This window comes from Panthera leo, chromosome A1 (assembly GCF_018350215.1).
Source record: "Panthera leo isolate Ple1 chromosome A1, P.leo_Ple1_pat1.1, whole genome shotgun sequence".
In the NCBI taxonomy this organism is placed as follows: domain Eukaryota; kingdom Metazoa; phylum Chordata; class Mammalia; order Carnivora; family Felidae; genus Panthera; species Panthera leo.
Genome location: NC_056679.1, coordinates 210235678 through 210252168, shown reverse-complemented (window position 1 = coordinate 210252168; position 16491 = coordinate 210235678). Strand labels below are relative to the sequence as shown.

The 16491-nt window shown below is 39.8% G+C and overlaps 1 protein-coding gene across 3 annotated transcripts in view; it reads right to left on the bottom strand.

Moving 5' to 3' along the window:
* Positions 1 to 5049, bottom strand: part of LOC122227522 (UDP-glucuronosyltransferase 3A2-like) — a 42887-nt gene extending 37838 nt beyond the window's left edge. For all 3 annotated transcript variants that reach the window (XM_042952090.1, XM_042952101.1, XM_042952096.1), the window contains exon 1: positions 4906 to 5049. In XM_042952090.1, the coding sequence (XP_042808024.1) occupies positions 4906 to 4999 (94 nt within the window). In that variant the 5' untranslated portion in view covers positions 5000 to 5049. The remainder of the gene's footprint in view (positions 1 to 4905) is intronic.
* Between the last annotated feature and the right edge of the window lie 11442 nt (positions 5050 to 16491).

Sequence of the window (16491 nt, the reverse complement as noted above, 5' to 3'; positions counted from 1 at the left end):
TATTCAGAACACTTCATCCTAAAGCAACAGAATACACATTCTTCTTGGGTGCATATGGAACATTCTCCAGAATAGATCACATATTGGGTGACAAATCAGCCTTCAACATGTACAAAAAGATTGAGATCTTACCATGCATATTTTCAGATCATAACACTATGAAACTTGAAATCAAACACAAGAAAAAATGTGGAAAGCTCTCAAATACATTGAGGATAAAGAACATCCTGCTAAAGAATGAGTGGGTCAACCAGGAAGTTAAAGAAGAAATTTAAAAATACGTGGAAACAAATGAAAATGAAAACATGACTGTCCAGACCCTTTGAGATGCATAAAAGGCAGTCCTAAGAGGAAAATACATTGCAATTCAGGTCTATCTCAAGCAGCAAGAAAGGTCCCAAATACACAACCAAACCTTACAACTAAAGGAGTTAGAAAAGGAGCAGCAAATTAAGTCGAAATCCAGCAGAAGAAGGGAAATAATAAAGACTAGAGCAGAATAAATGACTTAGGATCCAAAAAAGAAAAAACAAAACAAAACAGTACACCAGATCAATGAAACTAAGAGCTGTTTTTTTTAAGAGAATAAGCAAAATTGAAAACTACCTAGACAGACTTCTCAAAAATAAAAGAGTAAGGACCCAAACAGATAAAATCACAAATGAAAGTGGAGTGATCACAACCAACACCACAGAATTACAATTATAAGAGAATACTATGGAAAATTATATGCCAACAAAATGGACAATCTGGAAGAAATGGACAAAATTCCAGACACACACTACCAAAACACAAACAGGAAGAAACAGAAAATTTAACAAGCTCATAACCAGCAAAGAAATTGAATCGATTATCAAAAATCTCCCAACAAATAAGAGTCCTAGGCCAGATGACCCCCCAGGAGAATTCTACCAGGTATTTAAATAAGAATTAATACCTATTCTCCTAAAACTGTTCCAAAAAAATAGAAATGTAAGGAAAACTTCCAAACTCATTCTATGAATCTAGCTTCACCTTGATTGCAAACCCAGACAAAGACCCCACTAAAAACAAGAATTACAGGCCAATATCCCTGATGAACATGGATGCAAAAATCTCAACAAGATATTAATTGAATTCAACAGTACATCAAAAGAATTATTCACCATGATCAGTTGTGATTCATTCCTGGGCTGCAGGGCTAGTTCAATATTCACAAATCAATCAACATGATATACCACATTAATAAAAGAAAGGATAAGGGGCTCCTTTGTGGCTCAGTCAGTTGAGCGTCCAACTTCGGCTCAGGTCATGATCTCGCGGTTTGTGGGTTTGAGCCCCACGTTGGGCTCTGTGCTGACAGCTTGGAGCCTGGAGCCTGCTTTGGATTCTGTGTCTCCCTCTCTCTCTGCCCCTCTCCTGCTTGTGCTCTGTCTCTCTTTGCCTCTCAAAAATGAATAAATGTAAAAAAAAATTGTTTTAATAAAAGAAAGAATAAGAACCATATGATATTTTCAATAGATGCAGAAAAAAAAATTGACAAAATACATCATTATTTCTTGATAAAATCCTCAAGAAAGAAGGGATAGAAGGAACATAACTTAACATGATAAAAGCCATATATGAAAGACCCACCACTAATATCATCCTCAGTGGGGAAAAACAGAGCTTTCCCTCTAAGATCAGGAACAAGACAGGGATGTCCACTCTCACCACTATTGTTCAACACAGTACTGGAAGTCCTAGCCTTGGCAATCAGAAAACAAAAAGAAATAAAAGAAATCCAAATCAGTAAGGAAGAAGTCAATCTTTCACTCTTCAAAGATGACATGATACTCTACATGGAAAACCTGAAGACTCCACCAAAAAACTGCTAGAGCTAATACATGAATTCAGGCAAGATGCAGGATATAAAATCAATGTACAGAAATTGGTTGCATTTTTATATACTAATAATGAAGCAGCAGAAAGAGATTTCAAGGAATTGATCACATTTACAATTGCACGAAAACCCATAAGATACCTAGGAATGAACCTAACCAAAGAGGTGAAATATCTGTGTGCTGAAAACGATATAAACCTTATGAAAGACATTGAAGAAGACACAAAGAAATGAAAAAAACATATCATGTTCATGGATTGGAAGAACAAATATTGTTAAAATGTCTATGCTATCTAAATCTACACATTCAATGCAATCCTTATCAAAATAATACCGGCATTCTTCACAGAACTAAAACAAACAGTTCTACAATTTGTATGGAACCACTAAAGACCCTGAATAGAGAAAGTAATGTTGAAAAAGAAAACCAAAGCTGGAGGCATCACAATCCTGGGTGTTACAAAGCTGTAAACATCAAGACAGTATGGTATTGGCACAAAAACAGACACATAGATCAATAGAGTAGGATAGAGAATCCAAAAAAGGATCCTCAAATATATGGCCAACTAATCTTTGACAAAGCAGGAAAGCATATCCAATGGAAAAAAGACAGTCTCTTTAACAAATGGTGCTGGGAAAACTGGCCAGCGACATGCAGAAGAATGAAACTAGACCACTTTCTTACACCACACACAAAAGTAAATTCAAAATGGATGAATGACCTAAATGTGGGACAGGAAACCATCAAACTCCTAGAGAAGAAAACAGGCAGCAAACTCTTTGACCTAGGGCACAGCAACTTCTTACTTGACATGTCTTCAGAGGCAAAGGAAATAAAAGCAAAAATGAACTTTTGGACCTCATCAAGATAAAAATCTTTTGAACAGCAAAGGAAACAGCCAACAAAACTAAAAGGCAACCAATGGAATTAGAGAAGATATTTGCAAATGAGATATCAGATAAAGGTTTAGTATCCAGAATTTATAAAGAACTTAACAAACTTAACACCCAAAAAAACAAATACTCCAGGGAAGAAATGGGAAGAAGACATGAAAAGACACTTTTCCAAAGAAGATATCCAGATGGCTAACAGACACATTAAAAAAATGCTCAACATCATACATCATCAATAATACAAATCAAACCACAATGAGATACCACTCCACACCTATCAGAATGGCTAAAATTAACAACTCAGAAAACAACAGATGTTGGTGAGGATTTAGAAAAAGGGGAAGCGTTTTGCACTGTTGGTTTGAATGCAAACTGGTGCAGCCACACTGGATAATAGTATGAAGTTTCCTCAAAAAATTAAAAATAGAACTACCCTATGATCTCATAGTTTATGGGTTCAAGCCCTGCATGGGGCTCTGTTCTGACAATTCACAGCCTGGAGCTTGCTTCTGATTCTGTGTCTCCTTCACTCTCTGACCCTCCCCTGCTCATGCTCTGTCTCTCTCTCTCTTTCTCAAAAATAAATGAACAAAATAATTTTTTAAGGATATAGTAAAGCATCATTGTAAATATACTCTGTTTAAAAAATAAAAATAAAATACAAATGAATAAAAATAGAACAAACCCATGACCCAGCAATTGCACTACTAGGAATTTATCCAAAGGATACAAAAATTCTGATTCAAAGGGGCACATGCACCCCAATGTTTATAGGAGCACTATAAATAATTTCCATAGCAAAATTATGGATAGAGCGCAAATGTCCATCAACTTATACATACATACATACATACATACATACATACATACATACAGGAATACTACTCAGCAATGAAAAAGAATGAAATCTTGCCATTTGCAACAACGTAGATGGAACTAGAGTGTATTATGCTAAGCAAAATAAGTCAGAAAAAGACAGTTATCATATGATTTCACTCATTATGAGGAACTTGAGAAACACAACAGATGAACAGAGAGGAAAGGAAGGACAAATAAGATAAAAACAGAGAGGAAGGCAAACTATGAGAGACCATTAAATACAGAGAACAAATTGAGGGTTGTTGGAGGGGAGGTAGGTGGGGAGATGAGTTAGATGGGTGATAGGCATTAAAGAGGGCACTTTTTGGATTGAGCACTGGCTGTCATACCTTAGAAATGAATTACTGGGTTCTATTCCTGAAGCCAAGACCACACCGTATGTTAACTAACTTGAAAGGAAGAAAGGAAGGAAGGAAGGAAGGAAGGAAGGAAGGAAGGAAGGAAGGAAGGAAGGAAGGAATGGATGCATGAGAAAAGGCTTCCTGCAGAGACAGCCATTCCTGAAGGTGTTGGTGAGCCCAGTGCATTCTGGGGCAGAGGAGGGGACAGGGCAGATCCCCTAGCCTGTCAGAATGGATCCAAAAAAGTCTTTAGGAAACTCCATCTTCTGAAACCTTCCTCCTAATAAATTTTCCTGTTCCCTTTCTGTTCCCTTTGGGACAAAATAAAGGCATTACAACTGGGTTCACACAAAATTAACTGCTTCACAGTCCGTCAACACCTTCCAGCAGTAAGGGCAAAAGAGAGAGGGGCACCAAGAACTTGATTGTCCAGGGCCCCCTCCACTGCCCAGGCAGTTCTCCAGGTTTCCCATTAATGAAACATGCCCAGTTAGTGCTGCTGCCCCCAGGAGCCCCTGTCCTTAGCCTCCAAGAGCCTGAAACTGACTTCACTTTCCACTTTCTACTGTCCCACACTTTGAGCATGTGCCTCTGAAAGTCCCTGCCATGCCCTGTGGTGGGCAGCTCATGATTTCTAGCTCAGCACTGGATCTACATTCTGGCCCCAGGAATGCAGAATGTGAAGCAGCTCCAGAGCAAATACAAAGAGAGGAAAGGAAACTGCTGGTAGCCCAAAACTAACTTCCCCATCCCAGCAGTAGGGATCCCATTCTACCGCACAGACCTCTCACGCCTCTCCCTCCTCTGGCCTGGGACCCTAGCCCTCTCTAGAACACCACATGGAATGATCCTCTGACCTAAGGCTGTGACTGAGCCCTGGCACAGGGGCCTGGGATGGGCCCCTTTCTGATTCTCCAGCTAAGCACTCACCCAGTGCAAAAGCAGTCAGGATTTTCGCAGCCTCAGAGAGCAGGAACCCAGGCAGAAAGAAGCCAGCTAGCAGTAGCGCCTGCTGCCCCACCATGCTCGCTCCTGTCCCAGCTGCAGATTCCAGCCTGGTGCCCAGAGCCCTATGCTCTGTGCCTCTGTGTCCTGCACAGTGACCTGTGTGCGTGCCCTGGGACACACGCTGCCCTGGCTGCCAAGGAAATGCGCTGGCAGGCAGCTTGGGAAGAGGTGAGAGGTGGATCCTGCCTGCCTTCTCTTCTGTTTGTCACTTCTGGCCCCTCTGCTCCGCCTCCTGGGTGCTTGCTCCACAGGCTATTAGGTCCTCACCCTCCCTAAGCTAAGGCAGCAGGAAGGAGGGGTTAGTGAGCTCTCCTTAACCCCTCTCTGTCCCTGGAATCACCACACTCTCCCCAGAGAAGATCCTCTGAACCAGGAATGATAGAGACCTTAGGATGTCACTTCCAAGTGAGCTCCACCGCCAGGTGACTCAGACCCTTCTCCGTTTTAGTGACCTTTCCCCAAATGTTCGCACCTCCTAACTGCACTATTGACCTCATACTGTCATCCCCGTGCCCCATTTCTCCAGGTACCTGCTTAAAATCTCCGCGAGTCTTCAATCTCAAGATCCCAGAAGCTGATTCCAAGAAGAAAATGACCTACACTTATTGCTCAGGGAGTGTCTTTGGAAAGTACCTACTGGTGAAAGTGCTAGTATCCCCTACGTGTTAAATACCCCTGGAGGGCCAGGTCTTGACCTGAAGGACTGAACCTCTAAGGCTAAGTCTGTAATTCTGAATGGGCATGACAAAATAGGACTCGGTAGTGGGCACCAAGAAGTTCTATTCTTCTAAGTGTTTGAAATTTCTCATTAGAAATGTGTTAAAACTCTCCCAACCTATTACTCCACGTTCCCCTCATACTATATGATTACATGCATGCACATTCACAATTTTCATCTGTTCAGGTAGCATATCTTCCCAGTGAAAACATTAATCTGCATTAGGGAGACACCATTTAATATTAATGTAATCACATTACTTTGTCTACAATCCTTATTTCAATCCCTCCAGTTGTGCACACAGTATCCTATGTTGTGACAGGAATTCTCTGGTGCAGGAGCCAATTCAGGATCACACATTGCATTTAGTTATCATGTGTATTTCATCTCCTTTAGTAAGGACTGGTTTCTCAACCCTTCTTTTTCTTTCATGTGATTGATATTTTAAGAGTACAAGCTGTTTATTTTCTATGATGGATCCCCAGTTGGGTTTGTTTGATGTTTTCTCAGAATACTTCAGGTTACTAGGGAGTTTGGTGGGAATACTACAAATGTGGTGTTGATTCCATCTCAGTGAAGCTCAATGCGAAGCACATGATATTATTAGATGGTCCAATCATTAGAGATGATAACTCTATCCCTTATTTAAGGTGGTGTTCATCAAGATTCTTGACTGTAAAGCTGCTATTTTTTTTACCCTATAATTAGGAAATCAGATTTGGGTAGACATTTTGAAACTGTGTAAATATTTTGTTCCTATCAAATTTCACTCACTCATTTTTATCAACTGTTTTGTTTCTTACTTAAAGCAATTGTAGCTGTCATGGTGGCCAATTAGTGAGTTTTAACTGCACTTTTTTTTGTTTTTTGTTTTCCATGTGGCATTGTATTGTTACAAAACCTTTTCCTTTGTCCCTATCCACCTATCATCTATCTATTTTCTATCTGTGTCAATCTATTATCATTATTTATTCATCTCTCTGTATTTATTCAGTGGGGTATTATCTCTTCCTATTATCATGTATTGGGTTGCTGCTGTTGAAACTCAACCATTTTGGAGCTTTTCCTTTCTTTCTGGCACACAATTTCCAGACTCCACTTGAACTTTTTTTGTTTCTGTCTTCAAATCTTCCATTTCTCAAAAACACCTAATGGTATTTTAAAAAGTAGGTGTGGTTTGCAAAAGTGCTCATTGCTAATGAAGCACTGTTGTTCATAAATCCTTTTCAGTGGACAGTTATGAAATATATAGATACAGGATGGATATAAATATTACATATCTATATCACCATGTTTACATGTAATTTGTGGGAAACTGTGAATCCATACTGATAATACCTTCAGTTCCAGCACCACCACAGAGGTGATTTTCATCTCCTCCATTTCCACATTAGTAACTCCCCTTCTAAATTTAAGAAATCTACTTTCAAAATCCTTGGTATATTTACACATCTGCTCAATCATACTGAAAAAATGTTACCATGTACTAATCCATGAACTGTGAATATCAGTTCTACCCAATAGACTACTCAAAAAATAGATTAGTCTAAAAGTAGATTTTTGCAGTTCATTTTTTCTTTAGATTGATGAGACATATATTCAAAGTACTGTGTTCAAAATGCAATTGTGTTCCCTCATTTTTTTGGTACAGTGCAATTGTTACACATTTGAAAATATTTTGAATTCATTTGTTTCTGTTTGTATTCTATTTTAGAGTTTTCTCCTCCATTTTTTGTTATAAATAGAACTTTGTTATGAAAAATAATAACATGCCTACAAGGACCAAACTATGTAAACACAGAAATCTACAGACATGCCATTTGTTTCCTTGACCTTCACGCTATTCAAAAACAACTTTATAGATAATCTATCACATGATTCTGATTTTTCATCCCTCTGCTTCTTTTTGCAATAGCATGTATATATAATTATATTTTTATTCTCTCCCTTTTTCTCTTTACTTAAAAATAAAAGTGAGCTTACTATATTGTCTTTAGACTATGTTCTTTTACTTAACAGATTAGAATTCAATCCACATTAGTTTAAAATTGTCTTGTTCATTGTGGTTTATAGGTATCTATGATCCCACTGTGTCTTTGTAACAAGCTTCCTTCCTCAATTTTTACAGATTTTTAAAATGTTAGGACTAGTAGTCATCTCACCGTGATGAAAATTATGAATACACTTATCCCACTTTTTTAATGGTATTTTTCTACTTGTGGTAATTTAGCTGTGTAAAAACATTTTACTGTTGTCAAATTAAACTAGTTAACTTTTCTTTGTTGCTTCAGAATATTTAAGTCATATAAAAGATCATTCCGTACACAGGGATCAAGGTCATTCCATAGTAATTCCATACACACACCTTATTTTTAGACTCAGTATGTTGTCATTTATTTATATTAAATATCTAATGTATTTAGAGTTTACTTTTAGATATGGTGTGAGATATGGATCAAATACTGTCTCTCTTCTAAAAGATTATCCTGTCATCTCAGCATTATTTGTTTGAACCACCATGCCATGTGCTATAAGCACAAGATAAACGGAACCCAGTCCCTGATCGTTAGGGTGTTATAGTTTCTAAATTGAGAGACATACATGTTAACAAGTAATTTCAACATATTAGGAAAAATGCTTCGAAAGAGGATATACAGGGAGCTCTGTTGTGAGGGTCAAAGTCAAGTGCAGCCACACTAATGTGAACATAATAAAGTTTGGTAGGAAGAACATGTAGAAGCTTTTTGTCCCAACAAGAGCAGAATGGCATTTCTGAGAGAGGACACAGTGTGGTCACTGATACAGAAGTACAGCACAGCACAATGTGTTGGGGTGGGTGTGACAAAGATTCCCTCCTTCACCAAATTTAGTCAGGATCCTCTGAATCCTCTTCTAGACTAGGGTTCCACCCTGGCCTGCTGCCCTGCCCTTGGTCTGCTGAACCCCCTTTCAGCTTAGAATCTGCATCTTCCAAAATGCCCAGCATGATGCCTGTTGACAAATATGAAAGCAGTCAGTGTTGGCTGAATCAAATTGTTGAACTGGGTAAAATGCACTCATCTTAAGGACATTCACAATATGAAATCCGCTTTTCAGAAATAGCTAGTTCCTTGAGCTAAGTAGAAAGAAGTTTGCTTAAGACAACAAGTAATTCCATTTACCTCCTTTTGCATAGATAATTGGTTGACACTTAAACAAATAACCATCTCACAGCGCCTGCAATTAGGATATGATAAACCAAACAACAGAAGATTGACATGGGGGAAAATCACATCCATGGAGCATTTAGTGTACCTAGTCACACAAAGAATCAATATGTGATCATGGTTGGTGGTAAGGGTAGAAACACGTAAATGGAAGAATCACCACATAATGAAAGGAAACATAAATGACAGACTGAACTATATTTTGACATTCTAACACATACCTCCAAATATATGCATTTTAGATGTAGATCCTGAATATGTGTCATGTTCCATGCCCATGAAAGACCAACAAATTAAATATTTTGCCCATGTTTATTATTTTTTATGTTTTATATTGTAATTATGTAAAGCCCAGGTCCCACTCACAAAATAAATTGGATTAGGTCTGAATATGTGAAATTGATCCCTTGTCCTCTGATTCTTCAGGAAGTAAACCAAATTCTCATGCATGCATATCTCCTCCTTCATCAAAACTGTATTAGCTCTACTACTTTGGAAATTACCAAAATGTGTTTGCATTTACAATTATATTTAAATGTAATAATACATTTTAAGGTAAACAATACAAAAGCACTTAAAAAACATCTCACATGTATACATTTTCAAATCAATTTTAAAGTATAATTTGTAGAGACCTGGGGAAGATGGTGGCGTAGGAGGACGCTGGACTCACCGCGCATCCTGCTGATCACTTAGATTCCACCTACACCTGCCTAAATAACTCAGAATATCACCAGAAGACTAGCAGAATGGAGTCTCTGGAGCCAAGCGCAGACAAGAGGCACACAGAAGAGGGTAGGAAGGGTGGAGAGGCAGTGTGTGCTACACTGACTGGCAGGAGGGAGCCAGGGCGGAGGAGCAGTCTGCCAGTAAGTAGAGCCCCTGAGTCAGGCTGGCAAAAGCAGAGGGGATTGACGGAGTGTGTTCTGACAGCAAGCGGGACTTAACATCTGGAAGGTTATAAGCTAACAGCTCTGCTCAGAGAACAGGAGGGCTGGAGGACAATGGGAGGGAGAGTTGTTGAGCCCCCGACGACAGAGCTCAGCTTGGTGGGGAACAAAGGCTCTCGCCAGCGCCATCTCCCTCAACCATCCCCCAGCCAAAATCCCAAAGGGAACTGGTTCCTGCCAAGGAACATGCTGGCACCGCGCAAACCCAAACACTGTGCTTCTGCGGATCCATGCCTCCAGCGGGTCTGACTCCCTCCCGGTGCCGCAGGGCCCCTCCCGAAGCGGATATCCGAAGGAAAAGTGAGCTGAGCCTCCCCCTCCCACCCCTGTGCGCCTTGCTGATCCATCCCAGCTAATATGCCAGATCCCCAGCACCACAAGCCTGGCAGTGTGCAAGTAGCCCAGATGGGCCATGCCACCCCACAGTGAATCCTGCCCCTAGAGAGGGGAAGAGAAGGCACACACCAGGCTGACTGTGGCCCCAGCGGTGGGCTGGGGGCAGACATCAGGTCTGACTGTGGCTCCGCCTACCGATGCAAATTATTCAAGACAGCACAGGGGAAGTGTCCTGCAGTTCCGCATCACTCCAGGGACTATCCAAAATGATGAAACGGAAGAATTCCCCTCAAAAAAACGTCCAGGAAATAACGACAGCTAATGAACTGATCAAAAACGATTTAAACAATATAAAGTGAATTTAGAATAATAGTCATAAAATTAATCTCTGGGCTTGAAAACAGTATAGAGGGCAGCAGAGAATCTATTGCTACAGAGATCAAGAGACTAAGGAACAGCCAGGAGGAGCTCAAAAATGCTATTAATGAGCTGCAAAATAAAATGGAGATGACCACGGCTCGGATTGAAGAGGCAGAGGAGAGAATAGGTGAACTAGAAGATAAAATTGTGGAAAAAGAAGAAGCTGAGAAAAAGAGAGATAAAAAAAATCCAGGAATATGAGGGGAAAATTAGAGAACTAAGTGATGCACTAAAGAGAAATAATCTACGCAAAATTGGTATTCCAGAGGAGGAAGAGAGAGGGAGAGGTGCTGAAGGTGTAATTGAAGAAATCATAGCTGAGAACTTCCCGGATCTGGGGAAGGAAAGAGGCATTGAAATCCAAGAGGCACAGAGAACTCCCTTCAGACGTAACTTGAATCGATCTTCTGCACGACGTATCATAGTGAAACCGGCAAAATACAAGGATAAAGAGAAACTTCTGAAAGCAGCTAGGGATAAACGTGCTCTAACATATAAAGGGAGACCTATAAGACTCGTGACTGATCTCTCTACTGAAACTTGGCAGGCCAGAAAGGAATGGCAGGAGATCTTCAATGTGATGAACAGAAAAACTATGCAGCCGAGAATCCTTTATCCAGCAAGTCTGTCATTTAGAATAGAAGGAGAGATAAAGGTCTTCCCAAACAAACAAAAACTGAAGGAATTTGTCACCACGAAACCAGCCCTACAAGAGATCCTAAGGGGGATCCTGTGAGACAAAGTATCAGAGACATCGCTACAAGCATGAAACCTACAGACATCACAATGACTCTAAACCCATATCTTCCTATAATAACACTGAATGTAAAAGGACTAAATGCGCCAACCAAAAGACATAGGGTATCAGAATGGATACAAAAACAAGACCCATCTATTTGCTGTCTACAAGAGACTCATTTTAGACCTGAGGACACCTTCAGATTGAGAGTGAGGGGATGGAGAACTATGTATCATGCCCCTGGAAGTCAAAAGAGGACTGGAGTAGTCATACTTCTATCAGACAAACTAGACTTTAAATTAAAGGCTGTAACAAGAGATGAAGAAGGGCATTATATAATAATCACAGGGTCTATCCATCAGGAAGAGCTAACAATTATAAATGTCTATGTGCTGAATACGGGAGCCCCCAAATATATAAAACAATTACTCACAAACATAAGCAACCTTATTGATAAGAATGTGGTAATTGCAGGGGACTTTAACACTCCACTTACAGAAATGGATACATCATCTAGACACACAGTCAATAAAGAAACAAGGACCCTGAATGATGCATTGGATCAGATGGACTTGACAGATATATTTAGAACTCTGCATCCCAAAGCAACAGAAGATACTTTCTTCTCGAGTGCACATGGAACATTCTCCAAGATAGATCACATACTGGGTCACAAAACAGCCCTTCATAAGTATACAAGAATTGAAATCATACCATGCATACTTTCAGACCACAATGCTATGAAGCTTGAAATCAACCACAGGAAAAAGTCTGGAAAACCTCCAAAAGCATGGAGGTTAAAGAACACCCTACTAAAGAATGAGTGGGTCAACCAGGCAATTAGAGAAGAAATTAAAAAATATATGGAAACAAACGAAAATGAAAATACAACAATCCAAATGCTTTGGGATGCAGCAGAGGCAGTCCTGAGAGAAAAATACATTGCAATCCAGGCCTATCTCAAGAAACAAGAAAAATCCCAAATACAAAATCTAACAGCACACCTAAAGGAAATAGAAGCAGAACAGCAAGGACAGCCTAAACCCAGCAGAAGAAGAGAAATAATAATGATCAGAGCAGAAATAAACAATATAGAATCTAAAAAAACTGTAGAGCAGATCAACGAAAACAAGAGTTGGGTTTTTGAAAAAAATAAACAAAATTGATAAACCTCTAGCCAGGCTTCTCAAAAAGAAAAGGGAGATGACCCAAATAGATAAAATCATGAATGAAAATGGAATTATTACAACCAATCCTTCAGAGATACAAGCAATTATCAGGGAATACTATGAAAAACTATATGCCAACAAACTGGACAACCTGGAAGCAATGGACAAATTCCTAAATACCCACACGCTTCTAAAACTCAATCAGGAGGAATTAGAAAGCTTTAACAGACCCATAACCAGTGAAGAAATTGAATCGGTCATCAAAAATCTCCCAACAAATAAGAGTCCAGGACCAGATGGCTTCCCAGGGGAGTTCTACCAGACGTTTAAAGCAGAGATAATACCTATCCTTCTCAAGCTATTCCAAGAAATAGAAAGGGAAGGAAAACTTCCAGAGTCATTCTATGAAGCCAGTATTACTTTGATTCCTAAACCAGACAGAGACCCAGTAAAAAAAGAGAACTACAGGCCAAAATCCCTGATGAATATGGACGCAAAAATTCTCAATGAGATACTAGCAAATAGAATTCAACAGCTTATAAAAAGAATTATTCACCATGATCAAGTGGGATTCATTCCTGGGATGCAGGGCTGGTTCAACATTCGCAAATCAATCAACATGATACGTCACATTAATAAAAGTAAAGATAAGAACCATTTGATCCTGTCAATCGATGCAGAAAAGGCATTTGACAAAATTCAGCAACTTTTCTTAATAAAAACCCTCGAGAAAGTCGGGATAGAAGGAACATACTTAAAGATCATAAAAGCCATTTATGAAAAGCCCACAGCTAACATCATCCTCAATGGGGAAAAACTGAGAGCTTTTTCCCTGAGATCAGGAACACGACAGGGATGTCCACTCTCACCGCTGTTGTTTAACATAGTGTTGGAAGTGCTAGCATCAGCAATCAGACAACAAAAGGAAATCAAAGGCATCAAAATTGGCAAAGATGAAGTCAAGCTTTCACTTTTTGCAGATGACATGATATTATACATGGAAAATCCGATAGACTCCACCAAAAGTCTGCTAGAACTGATACATGAATTCAGCAAAGTCGCAGGATACAAAATCAATGTACAGAAATCAGTTGCATTCTTATACACTAACAATGAAGCAACAGAAAGACAAATAAAGAAACTGATCCCATTCACAATTGCACCAAGAAGCATAAAATACTTAGGAATAAATCTAACCAAAGATGTACAAGATTTGTATGTGAAAATTATAGAAAGCTAATGAAGGAAATTGAAGAAGATATAAAGAAATGGAAAAACATTCCGTGCTCATGGGTTGGAAGAATAAATATTGTCAAAATGTCAACACTACCCAAAGCTATGTACACATTCAATGCAATCCCAATCAAAATTGCACCAGCATTCTTCTCGAAACTAGAACAAGCAATCCTAAAATTCATATGGAACCACAAAAGGCCCCGAATAGCCAAAGTAATTTTGAAGAAGAAGACCAAAGCAGGAGGCATCACAATCCCAGACTTTAGCCTCTACTACAAAGCTGTAATAATCAAGACAGTATGGTATTGGCACAAAAACAGACACATAGACCAATGGAATAGAATAGAAACCCCAGAACTAGACCCACAAACGTATGGCCAACTAATCTTTGACAAAGCAGGAAAGAACATCCAATGGAAAAAAGACAGTCTCTTTAACAAATGGTGCTGGGAGAACTGAACAGCAACATGCATAAGATTGAAACTAGACCACTTTCTCACACCATTCACAAAAATAAATCAAAATGGATAAAGGACCTGAATGTGAGACAGGAAACCATCAAAACCTTAGAGGAGAAAGCAGGAAAAGACCTTTCTGACCTCAGCCGTAGCAATTTCTTACTTGACACATCCCCAAAGGCAAGGGAATTAAAAGAAAAAATGAACTACTGGGACCTTACGAAGATAAAAAGCTTCTGCACAGCCAGGGAAACATCCAACAAAACTAAAAGGCAACCAACGGAATGGGAAAAGATATTTGCAAATGACATATCGGACAAAGGGCTAGTATCCAAAATCTATAAAGAGCTCACCAAACTCCACACCCGAAAAACAAATAACCCAGTGAAGAAATGGACAGAAAACATGAATAGACACTTCTCTAAAGAAGACACCCGGATGGCCAACAGGCACATGAAAAGATGTTCAACGTCGCCTCTTATCAGGGAAATACAAATCAAAACCACACTCAGATATCACCTCACGCCAGTCAGAGTGGCCAAAATGAACAAATCAGGAGACTATAGATGCTGGAGAGGATGTGGAGAAATGGGAACCCTCTTGCACTGTTGGTGGGAATGCAAACTGGTACAGCCACTCTGGAAAACAGTGTGGAGGTTCCTCAAAAAATTAAAAATAGACCTACCCTCTGACCCAGCAATAGCACTGCTAGGAATTTACCCAAGGGATACAGGAGTACTGATGCATAGGGGCACTTGTACCCCAATGTTTATAGCAGCACTCTCAACAATAGCCAAATTATGGAAAGAGCCTAAATGTCCATTAACTGATGAATGGATAAAGAAATTGTGGTTTATATACACAATGGAGTAATACATGGCAATGAGAAAGAATGAAATATGGCCCTTTGTAGCAACGTGGTTGGAACTGGAGAGTGTGATGCTAAGTGAAATAAACCATACAGAGAAAGACAGATACCATATGTTTTCACTCTTATGTGGATCCTGAGAAACTTAACAGAAACCCATGGGGGAGGGGAAGGAAAAAAAAAAAAAAAGAGGTTAGAGTGGGAGAGAGCCAAAGCATAAGAGACTCTTAAAAACTGAGAACAAACTGAGGGTTGATAGGGGATGGGAGGGAGAGGAGGGTGGGTGATGGGTATTGAGGAGGGCACCTTTTGGGATGAGCACTGGGTGTTGTATGGAAACCAATTTGACAATGAATTTCATATATTGGAAAAAAAAAAAAAAAACCTTGGTGGTTAAGGCACACTTTTTCTGGTATATGTTTCTAGGAACTGAATGTAATTCCCAAGGGATTTCCACATAGAGGGATATTCTCTGCCACATTATGGTGGCAGATGGATGCTCTCTAAATCAACAAAGTCTTGGGAATGTCTATAGTCACTGGACCCGAGGCCAAGAGCCTCACGTGAAGGTCCAGCTTCCCTTCTAGAGGTCTCCATGACTACATATTCAGAGGTGGGAAACTTGAGAAGAGAATTGTGGGAAGTGAAAAACACAGCATCATCTGTGGCCAAAGACAGCTTCCTGGTCTGAGCAGCAAAGGAGGTGCTCTCCCAGGACAGACTCAGGACAGAGACCATGAGTGGAGTCCTGGGAGAGCCACCCCTGCCTAACTGCAGGACAGAGGCCAGGCTTCCTGAACTGAGAAGTGAGGTGAGAAGGAGATACAAGAGGAAGACTCATAATGGAAGAACTGGCCACTATGTTATGTCATATCATGAAATTTAAATTAAGAAAAGGTAGAGAGACTGACAAGTGTCCAAACAGCAATGATGAAGTAAACATGGCCCTGTGCTAAGGACAGGGAGTGGGGAGGAAGGTGGACTGCCTGCTAAAGCTTTGGGTCTGAGTGAGGAGTCCATTGATGAGGGGCAAGTCAAGAAGCCAAGATCAAATTCACAGGCGTAGAAAGTAGAACAGGGATTGATGGAGATTCGGGTGGAGGGGAGCATGTATATGAGGAATCACTGATCAGCGTGGAGTTAGTTTACTCTGGAATGATGAAAACTGTTCTGGAATGAGTGGTAGAGATGTTTGCAGCGTAATGACAATGGCTAAATGCCACTGACTGCATACTTAATGGTAAAAATGGCAAATTTTATATAATGTATATTTTACCACAATTTAAAGGAGAATCCCAAGAATCCTTCACAAGACTCTTTTTAAATTTTTTTTATTTACATTTATTTATTTTTGATAGAGGCAGAGCACAAGTGGGGGAGGGGCAGAGATAGAAGGAGACATAGAATC